Here is a 27,946-nt window from a genome sequence, read left to right on the forward strand (position 1 = left end):
TGGGTCTGTGTCATGTGCTTGATTTAAGTATACCATTTGGTTAGTACTCCATGTTGAATATAAGTTATTAATATTTGATTAATATGAAATACTTAACATATTCTAAAGCATAAAAAGAAACACTGGTCCAAAAGGAATAATGTATATCAAAATATCTATTAGGATTAGGAAGTATATGTCTTTTCTCAGCTGTCTCTTTGCTGTAGTTTGATAGTAGATTACATAGTGCTGAATATATTTTTTGCAGGATGCAGAGCTCAAATAGTTTCTTTTTCTGTTTCTAGCCTGTGTCAGTGATTAATGGCAAAGAACTACACAAACCTTTTATACTGCAAGTCTGTGATCATTGGAATAACCCATCTTCTGAACCTAATGTCAAAATCAACCTTTTAAAAGCTTCCAGTGTAAAGGTACTTTGAGTCTGACTGTCACACACTTCCTTATTACATCTCATATTATATGCTTTGGAACTGTAGTTGTATCATTTTTTAAGGAATTCAAAATATATAATTTTTAGAACTGTCCATTGATATATGTAGTGCCATCAAAAGGCAAGCCAAGGCAAGGGAAAAACAGGTAAAACTTATAAAACTATTACACAAGACAAAAGATGCATCTACAGATAGGGTGGTAGACATTGAGGGACTCGAAGAAAGAGAGGAGGTATCATGAAGTATTTTGAGAGGGAATACTATAGGGGAGAAAGGACAGGTTATTTTGAGAGAGCAGAACACATTCAGATAGGGGAAAATTAAGGAGGACAAGATATACAGAAATTTGAAAGTAAGGATGATGGAGCTTATGTTGAAATTAGGAGCAGAGCCTATATTAAAATATGAACATTTAAAAATATAATTGTTAATATTTACATTTCATCTTTTTACATACAGCAATCCCGCTGTATGTAACCTTACAAAATATCAGGAGTATATGTGGATTGTTGAATAATAATGAAAGGATGATCAAAGTACACATTTGAAAGATTTGACAACAACTAGTTTTTTGCAAGCTATATATTACATAATTATAGAACCAATATCTTAATAGAGGGAATGCAAAGTCAGGTTCTTCAAATTATACAGAATCCGTTCACCCAATAATAATATTTTAGTTGTTTGCTTATGTTGAGCCAAATATCATCAGTTTGGCTTCAGGAGTAAAAAAAAAGAACAAAATGTATTTGTTTTTCATTTATTCTCTAGTATTTCTTTCCCAGGATCAGTGCCATGTTAATATAAAAAGTTACAACTTTACCAGTTCTTGTACTTAAGCTACATAGGCAAACATCTAAGATAAGCAAAATATCTAATTTGAGAAAACAGAGAAAAAAGTCTGCTTTTCAGTGACTGTTACCATGCTTCTTTGACATTAAGAAAAATACAATTTTGTTGACAGATTACACCTTCAAACCTGCTTCTTAAAACAGACGAAAATGGTAGAGCAAATTTTGGAACTGTTACTATTCATGCCCCAAGGTGAGTGCTTAAAACATTTCATTTTAAATCAGATATGTTAGAGATACACATTTAAATTTCTGACACTATTCTAAAATAAAATAGAAAATATTGATGTATATTTAACTTTAGAAATAGCTGTCTTGCCATTGACACACATGCCAATACCAGTTTAACAATGAGAAACTGCTAGGTTTAGCTTCTAGGCCCAAGAAGCTGTGTACCAGAAGCGAGGCTTTCTCCTTTATAAAATCAAGATAAAGAGAGGCAGAACTCAGACTCACACTGGTGGTTGGGATTTCTCAGTTGAATGTGGGGCTTAGATTATGAGACAAAGTGATAGATTCAATGTAAGGTATTATTATAATGCTATTTATATAACTTTTTAATGTTCCTTGTTCAAGGGTACTGGTATCAGGGCTGAAGCAGAGATGAGCCAAAGACCACCTTTCATTTATAAAGAAAACTAAAATCTTAATTCTTTCAAGGTCTGTTCAATAAAACAAAATTGCAAAAACACAAACGCAATAATGATGAGACAAGAGACAATAGCCAAGGTCATAGCCCAGTAGTAGACTTGTCCATTCGGGACTTACATTGATCCGTTTCATGTTCGGCTTTCGGTGGGGGCCCTAATCCGTTTTTGTCTGAACATCCTGAAATCGGGAGATCAGATAGTTGTTTTCCATTTTTGTTTCATTTAAATTGGGGTGGGGGGAGACTTCACCCATAGGCCTAAGGCGCCCATGTCTGGACGTGCAGGCTTTGGGCCTATGTACCCAAGCCTGGCCGGGCCTGCAGCCAAGCACCAAGTAAGGAACGCTCCTTACTCGGCACTAAGCTGCAGGACCTGTGAGGCCCGGATGCATAGGCCCAAAGCCTGCACCCGTAGGCCCAGACGCTTTGGCCCTATGGGTGTAGGCTTCCCGGCCTACGTGCTACTTATTCGGCACTCGGCTGCAGACCCTGCCAGACCCAGGCAAGTAGTCCCAAAGCACCAGGGTGCCTCCACCAAGCACCGAGTAAAGAGTGATCTTTACTTGGGTCTCAACTGCAGACTCATGTGCATAGGTCCAAAGCCTGCACCCAGAGGCCCAAAACGCCTAGGACTGATCCTTACTCTGTGCTCAGCTGCAGGCACTGCCAGGCCCCACGCAATCCATCCGAACTGGTGGAGTGGGTCAGGAAAGCGATTAACGTCTCCGTACATCAGGACAGGGTCCCCGCATGCCTCAAGGAGCAGTAGTAAAGCCATTTTTTGAAAAACCTTCCTTAGACCTCTCTGTACTGGACGACTACAGGCCAGTCTCCAACCTCCCATTTTAGGCAAGGTTCTGGAGTGTATGGTGGCTTCACAACTCCCAGGGTTCTTGGATGAAGCAGATTATCTATATCCATTTCACTCTCATTTCAAGCCTGGTTATAAGATAGAGACAGCTTTGGTCGCTTGGTGGATGACATACAGAGGGAATGTGTCCCTATTGCTTCTCCTTTCAATGGCTTTTGATACCATCGGCCATGGTATCCTTCTGGGTCACCTTTCTGGGATGGGGCTTGGGGGTACTGTTCTTCAGTGGCTCCATTTCTTCCTGGAGGGACATTCTCAGAAGATGGTGCTGGAGGACTTCCGTTGGACTCTTTGGCCATTGGCCTATGGGGTCTTTTAGAAGTCAGATCTAGCCATGGTGGTACATTCCAGTTGGACCGCTGTCATGCGTTCTACATGGGGTTGTCTTTGAAAAGTGCTTGGAAATTGCAGTTGATCTAAAGAGCAGTGGCCACACTGCTAATGGGCTTGCTACAGGGAGCATAGAACCCCTCTATTGCGACAGCTCCACTGTCTGCTAATATGTTTCCAAGCACAATTCAAAGCTCTGGTTTTGACCTACAAAGCCCTATATGGCTCTGATCCAGGTTATCTGAAGGATTTTCCCAGATCTGGGAGACATCTACAATCTACTCGGGAGGTCCTTCTCTTTCCCACCACACATTCAAGCATGCTTGGTGGGAACATGGGAGAGAAGAGCCTTTTTTGGTGGCTGCTCCCAGGCTATGGAAATTCCTCCCAAGAGAAACCAGAATGGCCCCATCCCTGCTGGCCTTCCACAAGCAGGTCAAGACCTTCCTCTGTCAGCAGGCTTTTGGGGAAGCGTAAGGGAAGGCTCTGGGAAGGATGTGTGGTATTGGGGGAGATAGGAGTTTTAAAGGCCATTTAATGCATTTGCTGTATTTTTATTCTGTTTTTACTACACTATAATAATAATAATAATAATAATAATAATAATAATAATCCTTTATTTGTACCCCGCTACCATCTCCCGCAGAACTCGGTGCGGCTTACAAGAGGCCGAGCCCAAAGTACATCATTAACAAAACACAATAGACAACAATACAATGCAACAATAAATAAGCAAGCAATAAAACAATAACAAAAGCCCGACACTGTTAAAAACCTGTGGCAGGGCCAAATGTAATGGTTAAAATTCTAAAAATGCTGGGCATGTCCAGGTGACATTATTATTTAATAGTTTTTTAACTTTTGTATTGCTCTTTTCAGACTGTTTAGTGTGGATAGATGTTAGCTGCCTTGAGTACCCATGGGGAGAAAGGCAAGATATAAATAAAGATTGTTATTCTTATCATCATCATCCAGGGACTGACACTAGTACAGAGACCACTGCTTTGAGTAACACTGATAGAAGTAACTTCATATACTTCTGTTAGAAGATTTTGAGAGGGTTTTTAAATGAAAGATTTAGTAAGGTTTGGCTATGCTTCTATGTTTCAGAGGAGAGCATGTGTTGCAGTTTAAAGCCTTGTATAATAGAAACACATTGAACTGCCCTGTAATTAAATTAAATGTTCTGCCTGATCCTGAGAAACCTATATGTTTGAATGTCAAGTATGACAAGGATGCTACCTTTACAGCTGGAAGTACCTTTCCTGGTAAGTACTTTTTGACATTTTAATGAAGCAAATGTGAAGGTCTTTCTTTTCTTTTCTTTCTATTTTTACATTGTCCAACCCAGTAGTTCCTAGACTTGGTCCTGATAACTCGTTCCTCTTCAACTAGTGAGTGTAGTAGTCAGGGATTCTGGGAGCTTTGGTTCAATTAACATTTGGGGATTCTTTCTTAATAACCACTTCTTTAAATCTAAGCAGTGAATTAGATTATCATACTTGATGTTTGCTTTTCAAGCAGGAGTTTCTCATTGCCATTTGAAGACATGATTTTAGAACAAATACTTGACTAAAGAGCTCACTCTGTACCACTGTAGGCTGCAGATCATGAACATTTATTTTGTTCAAGTGTCTTTTACCTAAAGCAGAAACTGTTCACTTGACTCTTTCTGCTTCTGGTGCAAGATACACTTCATAGTATCACGTTACGAACTGACATCCAGTAAATCAGGAGTCATGACTACAACAAGACCAGCTGTTTTTAGCTGGTCTCTGAAATGATTGAGAAGACAATTGAAAAGTTATTTCTGCAAGTAAAAGTGACTCAGAGGGGCTTCCAGTGTCATTTCAGTCACAGCAAGAGCAACCTAGGAGAAAAGATCCACAGTTCAAAAAGGCAGTTAAGGCCAAAAAAAAAAAAAAACACCCTATAGAATAATGATTAAACATAAAAATCCAGAGTTACCAAGAGGAATAGAACTGTTTTTCTTAAGACATGTCAACAGAGAAATCTCATGGCACTTCGGGCCAACATATTGTATTTGTAAGTTCTCTGTGACTTAGCTGACTCACATTCAGCAACTAGGCCGGCAGAGCAAGCAAAGAAAACTGCACAGAGATTTGATTTATCTTAATGTAATTGTTTGTTTCTAATTGGTGTTTCTTGTTTTGTAATCTTACTGCCATTTGTTTTAATTGCTTTATTATTTATATCCCACTTATCCCGAAGGGGAAACATTTGCTTTATAGTCCTCTTTCAGTTGAGGATGATTTATAAAAATGCAAAATAAAATTAAATGCATTTAATTTTGTAAGCACCTTACAGTTTTTTGCTTACACATTTTTCTAACTAATATTTTACTTCCACATTTTTGGTGTGGAGTGTCTTCTCTTTTTTCTATGCAGATTTCATTGTTAGTATTATTTCTGAAGCTAACAACATTATTGTAAATATAAATCCAGGAAGAATTTGCATGAAAATGTGGGAAGGACAAAGTAGTGCAACTTTATCGCAAAATGTAAGTTAGAAGAAAAAATCAATATTTGATGAAGTGGGAAAATGTGATTGCCACGTCTGTCTCATTTTAAGTTATGGTGCATGGAAACTATCAAAGCTCACCATGAGTAATTACCATATATCCCATATTTACTCGTGACTAATGCTCATCTTTTTTTGCCAAAATTACATTGCCAAAATTGAGGTGTGCATTAGAATTGCACATATAAACCCTCCAGCATAAAAAGACCTGGAGGAACTCCAGAAGCTGGACAGAGATTTGATTTATAACAATATAATAAATTAGCAGAAATCAGTTAAATCTTGACTCATACTGAATTCACATCACACACTCATTATTCAATGAAATATCAAGTGATGATTGATATTTTAGTGTTTCAAATTAATTTTTTTTATTATAAACGTAAATCAAATATTCCAAGAAGAGGAATATATCACACATTCTTTTAAGAATAATCAAATATTTCTGAGACAATTCATATTAGAATTTTCTAAATAAGAAAAAGCGTGGCAATACACATAACAAGGTGGCTGCAAACTCCTGATTGCAGCTGCACATTTTTTCATCAGCTGTAATAATAAAACTACCTGTCTACTGAGAAGTTGAGTATTTTATGTGAGGAAATTTATCACAGGGAATTACTGTATGGTATATCATGTGTGGGCCCCTTGTGGTACAGTGGGCTAAACCGCTGAGCTGCTGAACTTGCTGACCAAAAGCTTGGCAGTTCAAATCCTGGGAGTGGTGTGAGCTCCCACTGTTAGCTTCAGCTTCTGCCAACCTAGCAGTTTGAAAACATGCAAATGTGAATAGATCAATAGGTACCACTTCTGTGGGAAAGTATCGATGCTTCATGCAGTCATGCTGGCCACATGACCTTGAAGGTGCTGGCTCTTCGACTTAGAAATGGAGATGAGCACCATCCCCAGAGTTGGACACAACTAGACTTGAAGTCAGGGGAAACTTTTACCTCTACCTAGGGCTGAATAAAATCTGTAAGTTTATTTTAAATATATTTTAGAAGAAGTAAGGTATCTGTAAAGTGTTTTCAAGCATTAGCGAGAAAGTTGGAAATAATTTGTAGAGCTTGTTTCCAAAAGGTACCAAATCCAAAAAACCTAAAAAATGAATTACAGGTAGCAGCACATTGTTGGATAGAAGTAGACTTTGCTTGGAAAACTACATTTTACAGCAAAAGAATGCATATAATTAGGACATTTTTCAGTTCTGTCAAACATGTTCAGATAGATTTGGTACCTTTTGGAAACAAGCTCCATATTTGTTTTCTCCTTTCTTGTTTTTATGATATGATACATTAGTGTAATTCATGGTTGTTGTTTTTTTACAGTCTTACCTTATTGTATTGTTAAAAGAATATGTGTTAAATACTTTTTAAAATATATGGTACATTGTTAAATAATGAAGTGCTTTTCTTTGCGACTCAATTCTATTTACTTACCTTATATGTTAACGTTTCAGAGCCACAGTATTTCACAAAATTATTTTAAAATATTGTCATAAGCAAGCTTTTTTTTTTTTTTTAGATTACAACATTTGGCTGCTCCCAAAAAAAAGATGTCAAGGACGAAGGCTTTTTCTACTTCAGGTAAAAATATTTTTAAGTTGTAATATTTCAAACAATATTTTAGTACATGGTTCTGAAAAGAAAAGGAATACACGGCTTTTATTTGTCAAAATCCCTTGGCAGCAACCCCTCACTAAATGAAAATTATCCTTTTAATTTTAATATTTCACAAAAACAATATGTGATATAACCATTTTAACCATCTCTAATTAATGCGTTTTTAAAAGACTACAAATTTAATATCAAGAAATTAGTATTCCTTATCTGAAAGTCTTGGTGCCAGGAGTGGATTTTGAATATTTTCAAAGTTTGGAAATTGCATATACGAGTAATTTCATATTATTTATTTATTTATTTACAGTATTTGTATACCTCTTTTCTCACCCCGAAGGGGACTCAAAGCGGTTTCCACATAGGTAATGGCAAATTCAATGCCAGCACAAACAATTACAATTGTACAATTACAGTTAGACATAAATCAAATTAAAATACATCCATAAACAATGAGCTATATTTGAGATGGGATCTAAGTCTAAACACAAAATTTAATTATGCTTCATATTCTACTTTTACACATAGCCTGAAAGTAATTTTAGACAATATTTTAAATAATTTTGAGCATGAAACAATGTTTTTTATCTGTCATACACACATAGATAATGAAGGTAAAATCTTCATGTAGAAGAAATTTCAGGTTAAATCCAACGATTTTATTCATCTGGTAGGAGAATATCTGTCTGTTAGAGAATATAAAGGCTGTATGTTTTAATTACTAAGTTATTTATTATTACTAAATCTCAGTGTTTGTACTTTAGGGACAAAATTGTTCCAGAAAAAGCGGGCACATACAGCATCCAGTTTTTGTTTGCCATCGACAAAGCAAATACTCTTAACAGTGAACAGGTTTGTTTTTGAAGAAACATAATGCAAAGATTTTCCCTCCCTTACTGTGTTCTGGGGAAGCAGTCCTTTCTGCTGTGTCTGGCTTCTTTGTGCTTCACAGCCAGGATTTACAGTCTGTCCATCATGCTTAACCAGTCCAAGGAGCTAGCCAGTCCTATCATCACATTTCTGTTCTTCCTCTGTTGAAGGGTTTTAACACTCCAGCTAAATAGAATAAAGTAAAAGTCTTTAGGGTGACTACTTAGCAGAATGACCCTAATGGGGCTAGTCAGTTTCAGTCTGAAGGTTGGCTGTTTTGTATGAGATTTGTAAAGAGATTTTTCTCCTTTTTTCTCTTTTAAGAGAAATCTGTTCTTTTTTCCAACTTCCTTCCTTAAGCATTCTAGGTTTGAAAGTGTGCAAAGTGACACTATTCTGATTCTTTTTTCATTTTATTTCATTTCTTCTGAAGGGAAAGTGTTTTTTGCTTGTCTCTTCAGTGAGGGACTTTGAGTCGTCAGACTCGCCAATGGCTTCAGATAAAGGAAAGGGACAGTGGTACTATGTTTCTATTTGCTTTTTAATTGGTTAAGTTTCCAGTCTTTCTCAGGAAGGTGAATGAAACGATTGAGTTTGAGTTTTAAGAGCAAGGTGACTCTTAAAAGAGATAGTAGAAATCAGATCTAAAACTAAGCAGGAGTGGGTTGTTATACCTTTTCTAGCTGTTATTGCTTATGTTATGGAAAAGAAGAGAACTAATCCAGGCGTGGCTAGGGTGACCCCTGTCTACACTAAACATTGCTATTTTCTTTTAATTCAGGAAATCATGGAGGGATTTAAATTAGCCCTCTCACTGATGCCCTTGTGACAGGGTTCATTTTGGAAACCATTTTCTCTAAAGATGCAAGTGAAAATGCCAAAACATTTTGAAGTTATAAGTTTGGAGGCTTTCCTGCAGCTCTCATGAGGCAACTGCTCTGGCTTTGGCAGCTGCTTCATCATTTGCCAGAACTGCTACTGCCACTGATACCCAAACTGATTCAAACAAGAGTTTGTGGGTTGGCAAAGGCTTCATTATAACAAATGCCAGTCTGAATTTAATTGCCACCTTAGCTATGGCAGCTGATATTGTTTCCAACTATCAATTATGGCTAAAAAAAAATGTGAGCACCAGATCTAAGACGAATTTGACCCAAGAAAGTAGGAACATTAGTTTGGCCCAAGTTGGTTTCTGCTTTAGTCTGCCAGTAATATAGGTCTAGATATTACACAAAAATTGCCAACTGTAGATACTCCCCGCTACATGGAAGCAGAACATGACATCAAGAGTAAATATGAAATGTTCTTCAAAAATTGAATATGTCCCTAATATTTATTTGCAATGTGCTTTTGATCTTTCAATCTATACATTTATTATCTATGCATTGTCATGATCTTTTATCAAGATTCTAATTGAAGTGGTGCCTAATGAACCAACACAGCTGATCCCAAGAAATTTGCCAAATACTCCTGCTGTTACTAATGTTTGGGCTGTTGGCAGTCGGACTCTTGTCAAGGACTTGACCCTCATTATGATGGTAATTAAGTTGAATTATGTAATAATAAAAATCCCATTGTCTGTGAAAATTGTATAACCTCCATATTTAATTTTACCTAAAGCCCTTTCTTCCCCATTGTTCAAATACATTTTATGCCTAATTGTAATTTTCCAAAAAGGTACCTGTAAATTTTCAATTACCTCTAGAAATTTGATATTTATTTATATCTCAACTTTCCTGTTTAAAAAAGAAACAAAATATCAAAAACTTAAAAAAAAGAAAAGAACTAACACACACACACACACAAACCTAATTTGGTCCCAATGTGAAAACATCATGTGCAAGGATTACTATTCTAATTTTGGTGTCTTCTTGACTTAAGGATGAATACAAAAACTGCACCGGTAATGATTTAGATGGAAAAATCATAGCTAAAATTAAAAGTTCAATTGAGAATGATACAGACATTCCCATGTTCCAAGGAAAAACAAATACAGTTGAATTTCCTCTTCACAGAGGAATTGTTGAAATTGAGGTGAGTTTTCTAAAAATAATTATATAAATGTATAATTGCAAGTAATATGTCTCAACTGAAAAAATAATAGTGTTTTACTGCCAAAATCCAATGGTATACTTTAGTATTAAATACCAGTGAACCCGAAAGTTTCTCCCATCAAAAATGTGTCCCATAGTGTTTCTTAAGAACAGGTATTAGGATACAGAAGGGAACTAGATGGTAATTTCCAGTGGAAAAAGGTGGATTCAAAGAAAACGCACTATTGGACTCTAATCTTTATGTACTTATATCAGTTATTATTTTATATTCTTTATATTTTAGAGCTTTTTCTATCCCTTAGCTATAAGTGTGACTGCAACAAATCAAGTATGTATAATTGGGAATGGAAATTATATAGCCCTGCAGATGTTGGACGGCAACTCCCTGCAGCCTTAGCTAGCTTAGCCAGTGTTTAGGAATGTTTGAAGCTGTAATCCAACAAAATCTGAAGAACTGCGTGATTCCAGTGGTTCTAATTTTTGTTCTGATAGTTCAATGAAATTATTAAAATCAATAGACCTTGATTTATACAGTGAGCTTTCCTTATCTGCAGAGGATTGATTCTGCCCACCACCACCACCATCACCAAAGAACACACAAGCTCAAATCCCTTATAGAAAAAGATGAGAAGGAAAGCTGATCCCAAAGCTGTTGTGCATGCATTCAAGCAAGCCTTAACCTCACCTCTCCACCCTGTCCACCTGCACCCCCTCATCATAACCCAAACTCTTGGTCAGCACAATCCTGGAGGCAACTGTGCAATTATCCCAGCCTCTCCTCCCCTTTGCCCTACCGCCAACAGGAGCGCATCACAGAAGAATTTCCACCATGGGCCTCGTACAGGCCATTGGGCAGGGCGAGAGAGAAATAGATACAATATCCCCATAGTACTATTTTTTAAATTAGAGGACAGTATTTTTTATCATTATTTGCTCTTCAAATACTGTATATTTTAATATTATTTTCAGTCTACAGTAGGTTTAATCCAGAGCCTGTGGATACAGAGATTCTACTGTTTTTATATTAGTTTATATTGATCATGCTCAGTGGTTATCTTCACATTGCTGTTGTAATTAAAATTGTATCTCCTGTTTCCTGGAAAACCTGTAATTTATGGCAATTTCCTATCTGCTTTCATGGCAATAGAAGTCATTTAAGTCTTTGGGGAGAACCAAATTCTTTCTTTTATTGCATACTGTATTTCTTCAATTCTAGGATGCACTTTTTTCCTATATAGACAGCTCTGAAAATGGGCCGTGTCTGAGAAGCATAGCTGTAACTTATGTATTTTTGATGGTAGTAGTAGTATAGAAATTAGAGTTCATCTTACAATTGATGGCATTTTACAACTGAAGAAATTCAGAATTATTGATTTTGAGTTTACTGAACCTTGGATTCATTGAACATTGTTCTGTTTTAAATAAAGAAAAATAGTGGACACGAATTAAAATCCAATCAAGAGATAGAATACAAATTAAATATAATATCTTGTACTTTTAAATATGTTACTGAAAGTATTATTGCTGAGAAGGTTAAAGCTGTTTTTAATCTCATATAACAGCCTGTGAGGTAATAGGCATTTTTAACAGAATATATCTTCAAAATAAAATTCAAGTTCTGTTAGAAAATATCAATATAGAATGAAGGTGTAGCTAAATATTTTTGCACAACTACAATTAAGAAAAGCTTTATTAAAGAGATTATATAGATGACAAATACATTCGGTGTTTTTCAGGCTCTTGTACTTGCAGAAAATAGTCCAGGGAGAGACAGTACGAAATATATTCTGGAATTTGAGCCAGCAATACCAACTTTGAAAAGACCTTTGAAACCTTACTGTCTCTCTTTTTTGTTTTACGATGGTAAGATTCAGTGCTGCCCCTATTAACCTATACTCTCCATATAGCATATACATCTACTTTTATTGTTTTCTTTTGATTTTGGTAAACATCTGTATACCATTTCTCACTACAATTTTCTGGCATTTTGAGGAATGATTGAAAGTGATAGGACTAAAATATTTTTTTAGGTTACAAAAAGCAACAGCAGATGGCAACACTTACTAAAAGGAGGGACGAACTATCTCAGTCAATACATGCATATAGAAGTTGGTTTGACACCACTAATCAGCTTCTCGATGAACTAAAGAGTAAGTAATGTAAGAATGCCACATATGTATGTATAGATAGATACAGATTTAGATACATTATTGGTCACTCAATTTTTCTTAGAGGAGTAATTTTCAGCTCTTTCTTTCAAAGTTATCTTTTGATTTTATATGTATGGTTCTTTTTTAAAAAACTAGAATGTCTGCTATAATTTTAGTAATTAGAATAAGTTCAGATATTAAAGCTGTTATGGATACATCTCTTATTCCCTTGTGAATATAACATTGGCATGTCAAAATGCTTAGAAAGCTACTTTCTTATATCATATATCAGTTGTTTGTGGCATGCAGCCACATTCACATGATAAAAAGGTAAAGCTTTCCTCTGACATTAACTCTAGTTGTGCAACTCTGGGTGTTGATGCTAATCTCTATTTCTAAGACGAAGAGCCGGCTTTGTCCGTAGGCACCTCCAAGGTCATGTAGTCAACTTGACTGCATGGAGCACCGTTACCTTCCCTTAGAGGCGGTGCCTATTGATCTAGTCATGTTTGCATGTTTTCGAACTAGTAGTTTGACAGAAGGTGGGCCTAACAGCAGGTGCTCACCCCATTCCCCGGATTTGAACCACCAACCTTTCAGTCAGAAAGTTCAGCAGCTGCGCAGTTTAACCCGCTGTGCCACCAGGGGACCCACACATGATATACCTTATAGTAATTCCCTGTGATAAATTTCCTCACACAAAATACTCAACTTCTCAGTAGATGGATAGTTTTATTATTACAGCTGATGAGAAAAGAGTGCAGCTGCAATTAGGAGTTTGCAGCCGTCTTGTTATGTGTATTGCTTGGCTTTTTTCTATTTAGAAAATTCTAATATGAATTAGTTCACAAATATTTGATATATTCCTCTTCTGGGAATATTTTATGACTTGAAACACTTACTAGAATGTCAATTATAACTTGGTATTTCATTGAATAATAAGGGTGCCATGTGAATTCAGTATGAGTCAAGGTTTAACTGATTTCTGTTAATTTATTATATTGTTATAGGTCAAATCCTGGAAACGGAAAAAAAGGAGGCTCAGCTGAAGAACAGTCTGAAAAGATGTCAGATTGACATACCTCAAATGAATACTGTATGAGCTTTCTTTCATTTGTCACCATTGAGATACCTTTTGTTGTAGTCCTTTAGCTACCCCAAGAAAAGAGAACAGAAGTGTTTTTACATTTCATTTTCTAGAATAAAGCCTGCTAATAGGAAAGGAGAGCATTCCCAATCACATTGTTTACAGATAAAATCAGGACAGCTGTCATGTTTATGTCAGTACCAAAATGAAAGAAAGAAAATGTGAAATCTGCAATAAATAATGGTGATGCTCTCTTTATTCCTCTCCAGCTGCAATATGTTGATTCTTTAACAATGCAGAAAAGGTCTGAGCAGGAAAGAATAATGAAAATACCTAGAAGAATGTGCGCAATTAGCAATTATCCCAGAAGTAGTCAAGATGTGTTGGGCAAGGTAAGTCTATTCATCATGGATCAGTATTTTCCCTTACCCATTTTCCCCTTTCTGTTTGCGTGGTTTTCCCTGCTTTATTTTTTATCCTTATATGACATCTACAGTTTGTAATTGCAGCAGAACAGCTTGAAATTTAGGCTATGCGATGTTATTTAGAATCTTTTTTCAAAGTTTTCGACAACACTAGTGATACTGAAAAAGTGTCATTCGCCTGCATATAGAAGATTAAAAAGATGATTGTGAATCAAAACTTCCATAAGAATAATCTGCTAATATTGTGTTAAGGAGCAACTGACAAGGCATCCTCTTACATTCTTCTACCCAGTTCGATTAATTCACACAACTACTTTCCTTTATAAGTGGTGTTGCTGTTGTTATCCCACTTTTTTCCAAGAAACTGACTAAGTGAAAAGTTTACATCCCAAAACCATACAAAAATATAGTTACATTAGCAATAAAATTAAAAGCCATGTAAAATATATCAATTGAAAAAGGAAAAAATAGCATATTTTAAAAAAGCATTTTCCCATGAGCAGCCATTTTCCAAATGCTTGTTGAAACAAAAGCATTTTCATCCTGCACTGACAGGAGACTACATAGGAAGCCAGCCTAGCCTTTCATGAAAGAGAATTCCACAGCTCGGAAGCAGCCAACAAAATGCCCTTCTTTTATGTTCCCAGGAAATCTACATGAAAAACTGGTGGGGACAAGAAAAGGGCAGGTTCAGATGGAATTTTGCCTCAGTGTTCCTGTTTGTAATACCCTAAAACATAATTCTTCTACAGGAGATAGCTATGTCTCAGGATTAGAAGAGATGGGTTGTACATTCAGTTCAGCTAAGGCAGTGGTTCCCAACCAGTGGTCCACAAGAACGAAATTATGGTCCGTGGCCTCACCATTACTAAACTGTTGCCTCAAGACTATGCGGCAACAAGAACAACTGGTCTCGCAAAACCCTCTTACAGTGTCGATGCAACAGGGATGTCGGAAAGGGAGAGGCTGACTACCCACGAAAGATTACTACTACCAGATCAGCTCTAGTTTATTAAATATGGTTTTCTGTGGGCAAGTACATGGTGACTATTGGATGGCATATGTTCTGTATCAGAAACTAGCACTGATGTGGTCTATCCAATGCAATTTTCTGGATCAAATAATCAAACTGAATCTACAGTTGACCAAAAACTGATTCCTAACCGTTTTGGTACTAATGTTGGAGAGTAGTCCCTGGTCAAGGGATTCCTGGTCAAAAAAAAAGGTGGGAGCCACTGAGCTAAGGGAAAGGAGATACTAAACTCTCCCTCCACTCAAATGCATTATTTGAATTTTGTGTCAGATTTCACACTTGGCGCAGATTGAAGATAATGAAGTCGCAAAGGTCATCTCTTGGCATCTGGCGAGTGATATGGACTGTGTCGTCACTCTCACTACTTCTGCTGCCCGCCGTATCTTTGATGAAACCCAAGGCCGGCAGCAAGTATTGCCACTTGATTCTATTTATAAGAAAAGTCTGCCAGACTGGAACAGGTAAATTTGTGTGTTCCTTCCTAATTTCAAAAATTACACTGTCATGTTATGTTTCTGATATTTTAAGGTTCCTTTCTTAAATATGGCAGTTTTTGTGTAGCTGGGAAATCAAAGTAATAATAATAAATAATAAAACTTTATTATAATCTGCCCTATCTCGCCGAAGGGACTCAGGGCAGATAAAGTCACTTGCTTATTTTACATACTGACAGTTCTATCCTGTCAGGCTATAAATGATGTGCCATGTTCATTTCCACACAAATGTGCATACAATTGCAATCTTAGCTTTTATCTATAGATGGGGTCCTCAAACTAAGGCCCAAGGGCCGAATATGGCCCTCCAAGGTCATTTACCCGGCCCTCACTCAGGGTCAACCTAAGTCTGAAATGACTTGAAAGCACACAACAACAACAACAATCCTATCCTATCAGCCAAAAGCAGGCCCACACTTCCCATTGAAATAATAATAAGTTTATATTAGTTAAAATTTGTTAAAATTGTTCTTCATTTTAATTATTGTATTGATTTTAAGTGGGGGGTTTTGCACTACAAATAAAATATGTACAGTATGAATAGGAATTCTTTCATGCTTTTTTCAAATTATAATCCGGCCCTCCAACGGTTTGAGGGACTATGACCTGGTTCTCTGTTTAAAAACTTTGAGGACCCCTGATCTATAGTCTCTGTGACCCAGAGATGGGTTTCTTCTATGCCACCACATAGCTATCAAAATCACCTGAAGGTGAGAATACAGTAGTTCCCACCCTCTTTTTCTTTTCATCTACTGCCGAAAATTCTCTATCCATTTGACTTTGATGTTTCGTGCTACATATTGCAGTCAATTTCCTGATGTTTTTCATCCGTAGAATTCTTCTAGGTTACACTTATTGTGGAAGCAAAATCTCTGTTCACCTGTTAGAGCAGGGTTATCCTCTAATTTTTATTTCTTTCTTCACACCATAAACTATTTCTCTCTTGGGTTTTATGGGCCTGTGAGCCCATGGCATCCAATAACCCTGTTTTTATGGCTTCTAAACAACCTTTCTAAAAGAGCATTGATTGTGGAAGCAAAATCTCTTATTCTGACAGGCACTTTTCATCTGTTACAGCAGTTATCTCTGCCTATAAAAATAAATGCATTCAGTTACTTGTACCAGATTACTGAGATCAACCTTGGACTCAAACTTTTCAAATACTTAGGCTTGGCTACATGTCCCCTCTTAAAAATCCAGAAATGTCTCGGCTGCCACTAAAACACTTAAATGTAGCCCACATTTGAAAGGGTCATGGAATCTCTGGAACATGCTGGTGCTTATTCTTAAATGTTTGATTTATTGTCGTCTATTTTTGTAACTTACCTTCCCATAGAGGTACTTCTTGAGACTGATCACTTATGTTGACCGTTTAGTCTAAAAGGAGCCAGTTATATGTTTAGTCTGCAGTTTGTAGTTTAAAAGCTAGATCTCCAACTTAGTGCTCTTACTTGGTGCAATACCTATCTTGATACAAAAATTAATTGCTGGCTTCCAGGATGTCCAGAACATCTTCACACAGAACCATTTGTCCAACATAGGAATATTTACCCCTCTCCTGCACTGGAGAGATCAGTAATCTAATTGTGCCGTCAGCAGTGCCTTTGCTATCCATCACACAATCCATATCCTAAGTGTAAGTGGGGATTGGGATAGACAGTTACATAGAGCTCCCCTTCCAGCATGGCCTGCTGTTTGGCATGGTTCCAACAGTAGTCATTTCTCAGAATCCATATCATGACTACCCACAACTGACTACAATAAGGTATTCATCTACCCCAGATTTATAAAGGATTCCTGTGCCACGAATGTCACAAGCTTTGAGACAACCTACAGCTCCAATACAACCATCAGTATCAACCCTTTTGGTACCTCTCTTGGCATGCATACATCAGTTACTTGTGTAAATGTAAATTTTCATTTATACTGCAACACATGGGAGAAAACATTTCTACCATACCCATAACAGTGTCCAATGCAGCCGTTCTAAAACCTCACTCTTCACAGCCAGCATCTGAATGAAAGACAGTCTGTGGGAAAAGCTACCATTTGAGAACTTGGATATTATTACTTATCTTTGTCATCTGTTCCTCTTTTTTTGCTCTTCACCTGTTAACCTAGTTAGGCCTAAAACTCTTGTCTCTTAAGGAAGACCTCCTGTGTCACATGGCAAAAGGCTTGGGTTGAATGCAAAAGCACACTGGGCAAAAATATCTATTTCTCTGTATTGCTTTTTGTTTTGCACATTAATCCATATGCATGGAAACATACCAGAAGTCCTTTGAAAGAAAGTATCCCCATAATCCTGAAATTGCTTGTGGCCCAGTCTTTTTAGAAATGGTAGCCATTTTTAATAGGTACGTACTGTAAAAGCCAGTCTCGTCCTATTAAAAATGGCTGCCACAGTCTGTCCATAGAGAAAGTTATATGGAAATCCCGTATTAAAAATAGCCAGAGTTCTGCTTCATATAAAGCCACCATAGTGTTCACTCCACATTACTAATTAATTTCATTCAGGCTGAAAAAGAAACTTGGGAAGGAGGGAGTGGCACCTTTCTTTCTCTGATTCAGGAAAGGAAGAGCTAAGGAGGTGGGAGTGCTTTTCCCTGCATCCATTTTGCTGCCTTTGCAATTAGTCCCTATTTCAGCATTGGTCCGTGTCTAAGTTGACCCAGGTTTTAGAGGGTGATTTTTTGGACCCAAAAAAACATCAGACTAACAAGCAACTCATAGTTAAGAACAGGAGAGAGACATCAGGAAGTAAGAGAAATCTACCCCTAGAAAGGGAAATTTGTTATGCAGCGTGCGTTTTAGCCATATGTCCTAGCGCCCAAAGCCCAAATGCAAAAGATTCACAAACCAATAGTAAAAGTGAACAGGAAAATCTTTACTCTTTATGTTGCATACAAAAAATATGAAGCAGTGCAACATATTTACACAGTCTTTGTCAGAAACATAAAATAAGGCATCTTCATCTTACAGCAAATGAGAGATCAAAATAAACCTGAAGTAAATAGCTATTTCACCATAGCCTCCAAGGAGTAGCTTCTTCAAACTGCTCCTCAGAGCCAAGCCTTTGTCCATAGGTCTCCTCAGAGAAAAGGCTCTCCAGAAGCTCTCCCTCTGGATCTCTCCTTCAGCATCTCCTGCTGCCCCTGCAGAATGCCACCAGCATTCCAGGACTCCACCAGAATGTATTCAAAGAAACTCAAACAGTTATCGCCCCTTGGGTGTGGCACAAGATTGCTGATTGACCTACTTATCCAGCTGAACAAGATAATTACCGTATATTCCGACTTATGAGACGACTGGGCATATAAGACGACCCCCAACTTTCCAGTTAAAATACTTCATCTGCCAGAGACTGAAGACGAAGTCTGGGCTCGCCTGTAGGCTCTGCTGTCGCTGCCATTCGTCATCGTCCTCTGGTATATCCGGAAGACAAGACGACCCCCAACTTTTAAAAGGGTTTTCAAGGTTTAAAAAGTCGTCTTGTAGCCCGGAATATACGGTACCACTCATGAGGTTTTCCTTCAGACATATACTTAGTCCTGCAAGGACTTATCGCAACAAAATTCACTCCTGAAAGAGTGATCATGGGAGAAAGGTGTCTCCGGTAATGCTTTATCACCAATAAACCAACTGTTTATTTTATTTTATCTTACCTTATCTATTTATTTATTATTTCTTTATGGCATTTATATGCCACCCTTCTCACCCCAAAGGGGACTCAGAGCAGCTTTCTAATACTATTTATCTCCCAATATGCATTTCAAGGTATCTTGCAACGTAGAATTAAGATAATATAGCCTTATCATATCTCAGTCCCAGTGTCCCTCTCTCTTTCAAAAGGAATAAGAACTGGACAAGAATAACTTGCCATGGCCTGCATCATCACAATCCTTGTGCCTTTTTTTCAGCTTTTTCATTTGTCTTTGTTTTGTATGCTTTTTGTTTAAATTATGGTTGGTCATGGAAATCTTAAAATTCAGCAGTGAGATATCCACATGCTGACCAGATTTTATTTCATATTTTAAAACTAACAACAGATGTAAGAAATGAAATTATTTTTTAATCCTCTAACCAGGCCTTTACCTCACCTACGAAATGGAAAAAACTGTTTTAGGCCTATGGGAAGACCTGTATTTGCCAGGAACTTGCTAACATTTCCAGAACACACAGAGAACTGCGAGACAGGTAAATACCACTAAGTGGTCAAAATATTGAGCTGCATTATTCAAAAAATAAATTTAGTTGCAATAGATAATTGAAGTCTTGTCACATCAAAAAGGGAGGAAAAGAATATTATCTAAGTGGTTCTTAAACCTTTTTAGTCTTGAACCCCAAATGGGGGAAAACCAATAGTCAGACAACTAGATAATGAGAACAATAACTTTTATGAACCTTTTACATCCACTGAATTGGAAATGGCTCTCAATAAATGTAAACATGGCAAAACAACTGGCCTGGATTATCTACAGATGGAACAAATTAAGAACTCTGGCCCAAAAGCAAGGTGCTAGCTGCTTAAGCTGCTGAACAACTGCATTGCATCCTGTCGGATCACTAAAATCTGTAGGAAAGCAAGATTCATAGCCATTTTAAAACCAGGCAAAGACCGCAATGATCCAAAAGGCTATAGACCAACCTCCTTGTTGTGCCATCTTTATAAGGTTCTGGAGAGACTTATTCTGCATAGAATTATGAAAAAAATAGTCCCATTTATGATTCCACAACAAGCTGGTTTCAGGAAAGGGAAAAGCTGCACATCACAAGTATTGAATCTGACTCAGCACATAGAAGATGGTTTTGAAAAGCAGTAGATTATAGGAGCTTTCTTCACAGATCTGTCAACAGCTTATGATACTGTAAACCATCACCCCCTTCTGAGAAAAAATTATAATATAACAAAGGATTACCACCTTACCTGCTTCATAGGAAATCTGCTACAAAACAGGAGCTCTTTTCTTGAGTTCCAGGGCCAGAGAAGCAGATGGCAAAGACAGAAGAATGTCCTGCCTCGGGGAGCGTGTTTGCTCCATCAGTGTTTAACATTTACACAAATGATCAGCCACTGCCAGAAGGGACAGAGAGTTTCATCTATGCTGATGATTGTGCCATCACCACTCAAGCAGGGAGCTTTGAAATGGTTTAACAGAAGCTCTCTGAAGCATTGGGTGCTCCTACTGCCTATTACAGGGAAAACTAACTGATTTCTAATCCATCTAAAATGCAGATGTATGCTTTTCATCTTAAGAACAGACAAGCATCTCGAGCTCTGAGGATTACCTGGGAAGGAATCCCACTGGAGCATTGCAGCACACCAAAATACCTGGGAGTTACTCTGGACCGTATTCTGACTTACAAGAAGCATTGCTTGATTGTCAAGCAAAAAGTGGGTGTTAGTAATAATATCATACGAAAGTTGACTGGCACAACCTGGGGATCACAACCAATCACAGTGAAGACATCTTCCCTTGCACTTTGCTACTGTGCTGCTGAATACACATGCCCCAGTGTGGAATACACTTCACCACATTAAAACAGTGGATGTGGCTCTTAATGAAACATGTCACATTATCACAGAATGTCTGTGGCCTACGCTGCTGGAGGAATTATTCTGTTTAGCCGATACTGCACCATCTGAGGTCCACCGGGAAGTAGCAGCTAGTAAAGGAAGGTCCAAGGCATTGATATCTCTGGCCCATCCTGTTTGGATATCAGCCAGCATGCCAACAATTTAAATCAAGAAATAGTTTTCTAACATCTACAGAGATTCTCACAGGTACATCTCAGCTAGTGAGAGTCCAAAAGTGAGAGCTACTTTTGGAACCTCAAACAGTAGCTGATACTGAATGAAAAAAACTCCCTCCTGGGCCCACAGAAGACTGAGCAACTTGGAAGGAACTGAACAGACTGCACTCTGGTACCACGAGATGCAGAGCCAATCTTAAGAAATGAGGCTACAAAGTGGAGTCCACGACATGCTAGTGTGGAGAAGAAAAAACCACCGACCACTTGCAGTGCAGTCTTTGCCCTGCCACATGCACAATGGAGGACCTTCTTACAGCAATACCAGTGGCAATCAAAGTGACCAGTTTCTGGTAAAAAGGAATTTTAGTATAATGCCAAGTTTTTAACTTACTTTGTGGTTTTTTGTGTATTATAATTGTATTCTCAATTCGCTTCTGACACGATAAATAAATTAACAAATGAAAAGAACTCTGGACTCCTAGATCATCAGTCTTCATTCAAGAAATAATCCATGGGTTCATGGATTTATTCCTCTGTGCTTCCAAGAATGATTATTCATAGTAAGTACCAACTTTTCTTTTAATATTGATGTTCAGCTTCACAGTGCACGAATGTCAAAAGAAACTCATTTATACAATGGTTTGAATCTTGTTTTGAAGTCTCCTTCTTTCATTACTTTTATAGTGTTTGGGATGCTCTTAGGAGATACCATCATTATTGACAATCTGGATGCTGCAAATCATTATAGAACAGAGGTGCGTATTATAAGTTGTGATCAAATTTCACTTTTGACTTAACAAGAAACTTGATTTATTTTCAAAATGTTGCTAGCACCAGAACTCCTCTTCTTATTCCAAGAACACTCCTTATTTAAACATGAAGAATACTGTAAATAAAATCAATTTAAGGGATAGAATGAAAAAGACATATACAGATTGATTTATCTTCAGTGTGACCACTTAAAATCAAATTTGGAACCATTTGCAACATAAGGTGTTTTGTGTTGTACCATTCAGCAAGGGTGAAACTAATTGTGGTGTAATGTGTTTCAGCAGCATTTTGGCATTGATCTGACAATGCCAAAGATCTGACAATGCCAAAGATCATTTGTCATGGGTATTGACAATGATCATTAGTCATTGGAATTTCCTTCTTGACATTTCAGAACGAAATTATGGAGCAACAGAATACGTCTTATCCAGTCAGAAATTCACCGTTTTTTTACTGTCTTATGGTTTAATGACAAAGCAGGTATTACCATTTCCAAGGTTTTCACCAAGTTTCTAGTCCATATGATAGTCTTCAGAAAACAGGGAATTCAGCTGTTTGCCTGTTTGGACAGTATCTTGTAGATATCTAGATATAGACAGAGGAGCAAGATCTCTTTGCCATGTCTCCAGAGTAAGGAATTTTTGATGAATTAGAAAAAAGTGAACTAACAGGAGAACTATAATAACTAATCTAGGAGTCTTTGAAATGTTGAATATTAGGGCCAGCTTTGTGTTTAACCCATTATAAAATACTTTTTTCTTCAGTTCCTATCTTAGAAGTTTCATTCTAGGTAGTCATGCTTCTAACCCAATAAAATATTTCCTCATGTAAAAAAATCACAGTTGTATCCGATGAAGGCTGCAGTTTTGATGGCCTACAGCTGTCTGTAGGAATCACTTTCCTCTAGAAGATTAGATCAAGTCTGACCGTGATCAATGTATTTATTGCGCACAACAGATGGAACCAACATAGAATTCAGTCAGATTCATCCATACTCATCCTCTCACTGTGGTTATGTTCACTAATCAAAATATCTACAATAGATCAAACAATTCTGCAATATGTGTCAACTTCGTTTCATACACAAAATTATTTAAAGTATTGTTTAAATTACTTTCGGGTTATGTGTATAAGTTGTATATAAAACAAGTTAAATTCATGATTAAATTTGAGTCCCATTGTGTATATACAAATATTTCAAAATCCAAATAAATCTAAAATCCAAAACACTTCGAGTCCCAAGTATTCCAACAAGAGATATTCAGTCTTTTGCATTTGGAAAACAGGAGCATGTCACACTTGTTTTCTCCAGTGTTATGCAGCATAAAGCATTCTTATCGTCTGATAGCTTGGTATACTTACAACACGTTTTTGCAAATGTTGCTAAACATTTGTAAGGGTGCTCAGTTAATTCACACAAAGAAGTAAACAAGTAAATGTCAGTGATGCTGCTTTGACAGAATTTAAGTTTCAAGATTTAGTTCCAGTTCTTAATGAGCAACATCCTGCTTTTATTGTCATCTGAGTAGCTTGCTTTTTCTTTGTGGTCTCTGTGGATGCACACACGTGGAGTGTCTGTGCCTGCGCAGGCCCCAACAGAAACTTCCCAAATTGGAAACCTCCAAGTTTTGGCAGTAATCCCGCCCAGTCCACTGGCTGGACTGGCGCCCCGTGTGTACACTCCACAGTTCCTGTTTTTCTGCTGCAAGGCTCACATTTGGACTTCCTTGCTATGTCCACAACGCTTTTTAAGCACTGCTCGCAGTGTTCTAAGAAGATTCCTGACTCTGATAAGCACTTTAAGTGTCTTCTTTGTCTCGGTGAAACCCATATCACCTATTCCTGCCGTCATTGTCAAGCGTTGACAGCTCAGTCTCAAAAGAATTGGGCTGCTTGTTTGAGATATCTTCTGTATCAACAAACTTTGGGTCCTTCGGCATCGACCTCGGTGGGGCCTTCTTCTGTGTCCTCAACTTCGGCAAGAGCGAAGTCACCAACAAAACCTCACTCTGCGACATCGGGGACCTCAAAATCTTTGAGGCAGATGAGGCAATTGAAGCAGCCTTGCTCCATGAAGACAGAAACCATGCAGGCTCAACAGTCGTCAGCCGCGAGCTTGGTAGCATCTGCTCCCTCGGCTTTCTCCAAGAGATTGGCAGCTGTAATGGCACCATATTCCACAGCTATGCACATTGCTTTTAAGAGAGCACATGAAAAATCCCACCAAGCGAGAACGGCTTCGACTTCGCCTCCGGTCTTGCCGACACCAGGAAAGTCTCTTTCAAGGCCAGCCTCTTCTCAGCCGCCAACAAAAAAGAAAACCCTGCCTCAGTCTTCATCCTCGACATCCTCGAGGAAGACCATGACAGCCTCCTCGGCCACCTCATCTGGCCGCTCCTCCCCGGTCCCTCCTGCTCAACCGCCTCCTCCAGTGCAAGTCTCCCAGGCGGTAGCCTCTGCCGAGCCTGTTCTCCAGGAGCTCCCGGAGTCTCTGGTGCTGTCGGTGGATACCATGGTTCAAGTTGAGCAGCAGCCTCCAACTCAACCTTCTGCCAGTCAAGAGCTCTTCCTGGCAACTTCTACTCCGGAGAAAGGGAGGCGGACTGCTCATTTGGCTTGAGCAGCTCAGGCCTCAGTGTCGAAGCAACCGCCGCTGCCACCATCTTCACCTTGTCCTCCTCCGCCTCCTCCTTCACTGTCTTCTTCCTCTCCTGCTCAATCTGAAGATGAAGAAAAGGACAAAATGCCCCAAAATTGATCTACTCTGGCTTGGTGTTGTCTCTCAGTATCGATTGATCACCGACCCACAACCCCATACTTTCTCTACTTATTCAATTCTTTAGCTTAGCTTTGAAGGGAAACTGAAAGAAGGAGCCAGAGGAGGCAACTCACTAAGCAATGAGTTGTGTAAACCTGATTCCTCCTCACTACCAATCTAGAATAAAAATTCATGGTTGGTATGCAGTGTTCCATTTCATTCCTATCTTTTTAATTTCAAGAAATGGGTTTAATACTTTCAGGATGTGTGACCATTTTTGACTAGCAGAATTAATTTTTAAAGATGCATTACCTGTTTTCTCCAGTGTAGTAGGCAACATTTCCTGATCATACCCTAACACTGTGAAATGTATATTCTTGAGGGATATTTGAAATATTAATAACTAATTTGAGGCAATAGCTTTAGATAACTACCTTTCAACAGGAAGCAGTATTAATCCTATAAAGGATATCTACATCCTTTTGTCACTGTTTGATTAATTGGATTTTATTTCTATGCATATAGGTTGTGAAAATTTCACATTGCCCAACTTTACTGACAAGAGAGGGAGACAGAATTCGCAGCAATGGCAAGTTTGGAGGCCTTCAAAATAAAGCCCCTCCCATGGATAAACTTCGAGGGATGGTTTTTGGAGAACCACTCCCACAACGTTACAATACTCTCTCTGAGCATATAGGTGTGTTCAAAGATTTGTTTAATTACTTCATTGATGTCCAGTCTTTCTCCCACTGCTTTGCATTCAAGCCCGGTCACATACAATATATACAGATGTGTGGGAGGACCTCAACAGGAGTTCATGTGTCTCTAGGAATCTGAGATGTAAACTTAACTGTTTGTTTACACTTGAAGTCGTTTTTAGTAATATTTTAAACTATATCATATAAAATATTTATTATTCTATTTTTAGAATAAAAGTATGTGTACCTTTTATATTAGTTCCATATTCTATTTATTTACTTTTTTAGATCTCCTTCAGCAATACCGTACATCTATTTTGAGACTTCATAAAGTAAAAACAGAACTTGAAAAACAAGAAAAAACCATGAATACTCCAGAAATGCAAAGAAAGAAAGAACAGCTTGCTGATCAAGAGAAGAAGCTCAAGTCAATAGAGCAGGAATTAGGTATATGATTATTATATTCATCTCATAAATGCAAAGAGTATAAAATCAGAATGCCCTAAATCAGTGGTATCAAACTTATGGCCCTTCGGCTGTTTTGGACTTCAGCTCCCAGAATACATGACGATTAAGACAAGCTGATTAGGGCTTCTGGAACTCTGAGTCCCCCCAGGGGTGAGAAAGGCGGTATATAAATACTGTAAATAAATAAGTAAACTTGGAGTCCCAAGCAGCTGGAGGGTGACTTCTCTGCTAAATCTTATTGTTAGTTTTAGCTAGAGTAAACCTACTGAATCAATTTCTGGAAAGTAAGTCCTTAATTAAACACTATTGATTCAATGGGTCTCCTCTCATTATGATTAACATTCAGATTTAGGCCAACATTGTTATCTTAATTATCTATATAAAAGGGGAACCCATTACAGTAAGTTTAGAAATTTGCAATAGAATCCTTTAAAATCATTTGCTCTTAGAAAAAAAAACGCAGCTATATACTGCCTGATTTGGTATTTTAGCACAACACAGTATTTGAAATGTAATGGAATGTCAGCTTTTAAACATACCTGCCCCCGATCCATCAACTAGTTGTTCTTAAGGACAGAAAGGGGTGTTTCACAGTATGTCAATCTCCCTTTCTCTCGGCACCTCCCACCCTAGTCTCCCATGCTGTTTTAGAATGTCCTCTCGAACAGTTTTAGGACCATGTCGGATGCAGGAAGGTGGTGGGATTAGTTAATAAACACACACAATTTCTGCTTAAATGATCATCCGGTCTGTAAAGTTTTGTTTTTCTTCGTGGTCTCTGTGAATGCACACATGTGGAGTGTCTGCGCCTGCGCAGGCCCCAACGGAAACTTCCCAAGTTTAAAACGTTCAAGTTTTGACGGTAACCCCGCCCAGTCCCTTGCAGGGCATAAAATGCGCCCCCCGCGTGCACGCTCAGCAGTTCCTGTTTTTCCGCCGCAAAGCTCGCATCAGAACTTCCTCACTATGTCTACAACGCGGTTTAAGCTCTGCTCACAGTGTTCTAAGACGATTCCTGACTCTGATAAGCACTTGAAATGCCTTTCTTGTCTCGGCAAAGCCCACATCATCTCTTCCTGTCGTCATTGCCAATCGTTGACGGCTCAAACTAGGAAGAATCAATTTCTGCTCGTCTGAGATATCTTCTTTACCAACAAACTTTGGCTCCTTCGGCATTGAGCCTTCTTCTTCTATGCCCTCAATTTCAGCGAGAGCGTAGCCACCAACAAAACCTCGCTCAGCGATGTCAGGGACTTCAAAATCCTCAAGGCAGACGAGGCAGTTGAAGCAGCCATGCACTCTTTACAACGGCGACCATGCAGCCTCAATAATCATCGGCTGCAAGTTCGGTAGCATCTGCTAGCTCCACGAGGTCGACTATTGCAACACCACCATCTTCTACAGCCGTGCAGATTGCCTTCAAAAGGGCCCATGAGGAATACCACCTAGCAGAAGCGGCCTCTTCCTCACCCCTTGTCCCACCGACTCCAGGGAAGTCTCTTGGGGCCAGCCTCTTCTCAGCCTCCAGCAAAAATGAAAACTCTTCCCCAGTCATCTTCTTCAACATCCTCAGAGACCACAACAGCCTCTTCGGCCACCTCGTCCGGTCATTCTTCCCTGGTCCCTCCGGCTCAATCTCTTCATCCATCGCAACCCTCTCTGGAGGAGGACCCTGCCGAACCTGTTCTTCAGAAGCTTCCAGAATCTCCGGTTCAGTCGGTACCTACCATGGTCCGGGTCGCACAGCAGCTCTCGTCTGCTCAACCTTTTGTCAGACAAGAGCTCTTTCCAGCAACCTCTACTCCAGAAAAAGGGAGGCAGACTGCCTGTTTGGCTCGAGCCTCGGCGTCAAAGCAGCCACCACTGCCATCTTCGCCTCGCCCACCTCCTCCACCGTCCTTCTCTTCACCTATTCAATCAGAGGATGAAGAACAGGACAAAGATGCCCCAGAATCTGTTCACTCTGGCTCGGTCTTGTCGCTCGGCATCGACCTATCACCAACCCATGACGCCTATGAGACTGACCCTCCTTTGCCAACTGATAATGTGAGGGCATTTGCCAATCAGATGGTCCACATGGCGGACACTCTGGGAC

The 27,946-nt window shown here is 38.5% G+C and overlaps 1 protein-coding gene across 1 annotated transcript in view; it reads left to right on the top strand.

The window, feature by feature from the left end:
• SMCHD1 (structural maintenance of chromosomes flexible hinge domain containing 1) overlaps nt 1-27,946 on the top strand; it is an 88,165-nt gene that overhangs the window by 56,464 nt on the left and 3,755 nt on the right. Inside the window, exons 30-46 of the mRNA XM_060775124.2 lie at nt 285-410; nt 1,396-1,475; nt 4,243-4,400; nt 5,541-5,653; nt 7,198-7,259; nt 8,054-8,141; nt 9,566-9,697; nt 10,041-10,193; nt 11,950-12,076; nt 12,244-12,363; nt 13,374-13,459; nt 13,720-13,842; nt 15,179-15,369; nt 19,490-19,599; nt 21,841-21,911; nt 25,211-25,382; nt 25,672-25,830. Coding sequence (XP_060631107.2) covers nt 285-410; nt 1,396-1,475; nt 4,243-4,400; nt 5,541-5,653; nt 7,198-7,259; nt 8,054-8,141; nt 9,566-9,697; nt 10,041-10,193; nt 11,950-12,076; nt 12,244-12,363; nt 13,374-13,459; nt 13,720-13,842; nt 15,179-15,369; nt 19,490-19,599; nt 21,841-21,911; nt 25,211-25,382; nt 25,672-25,830 — 2,071 coding nt within the window. The remainder of the gene's footprint in view (nt 1-284; nt 411-1,395; nt 1,476-4,242; nt 4,401-5,540; nt 5,654-7,197; nt 7,260-8,053; nt 8,142-9,565; nt 9,698-10,040; nt 10,194-11,949; nt 12,077-12,243; nt 12,364-13,373; nt 13,460-13,719; nt 13,843-15,178; nt 15,370-19,489; nt 19,600-21,840; nt 21,912-25,210; nt 25,383-25,671; nt 25,831-27,946) is intronic.

The sequence above is a fragment of the Anolis sagrei genome, chromosome 4 (genome assembly GCF_037176765.1).
Source record: "Anolis sagrei isolate rAnoSag1 chromosome 4, rAnoSag1.mat, whole genome shotgun sequence".
Taxonomy (NCBI): Eukaryota; Metazoa; Chordata; class Lepidosauria; order Squamata; family Dactyloidae; genus Anolis; species Anolis sagrei.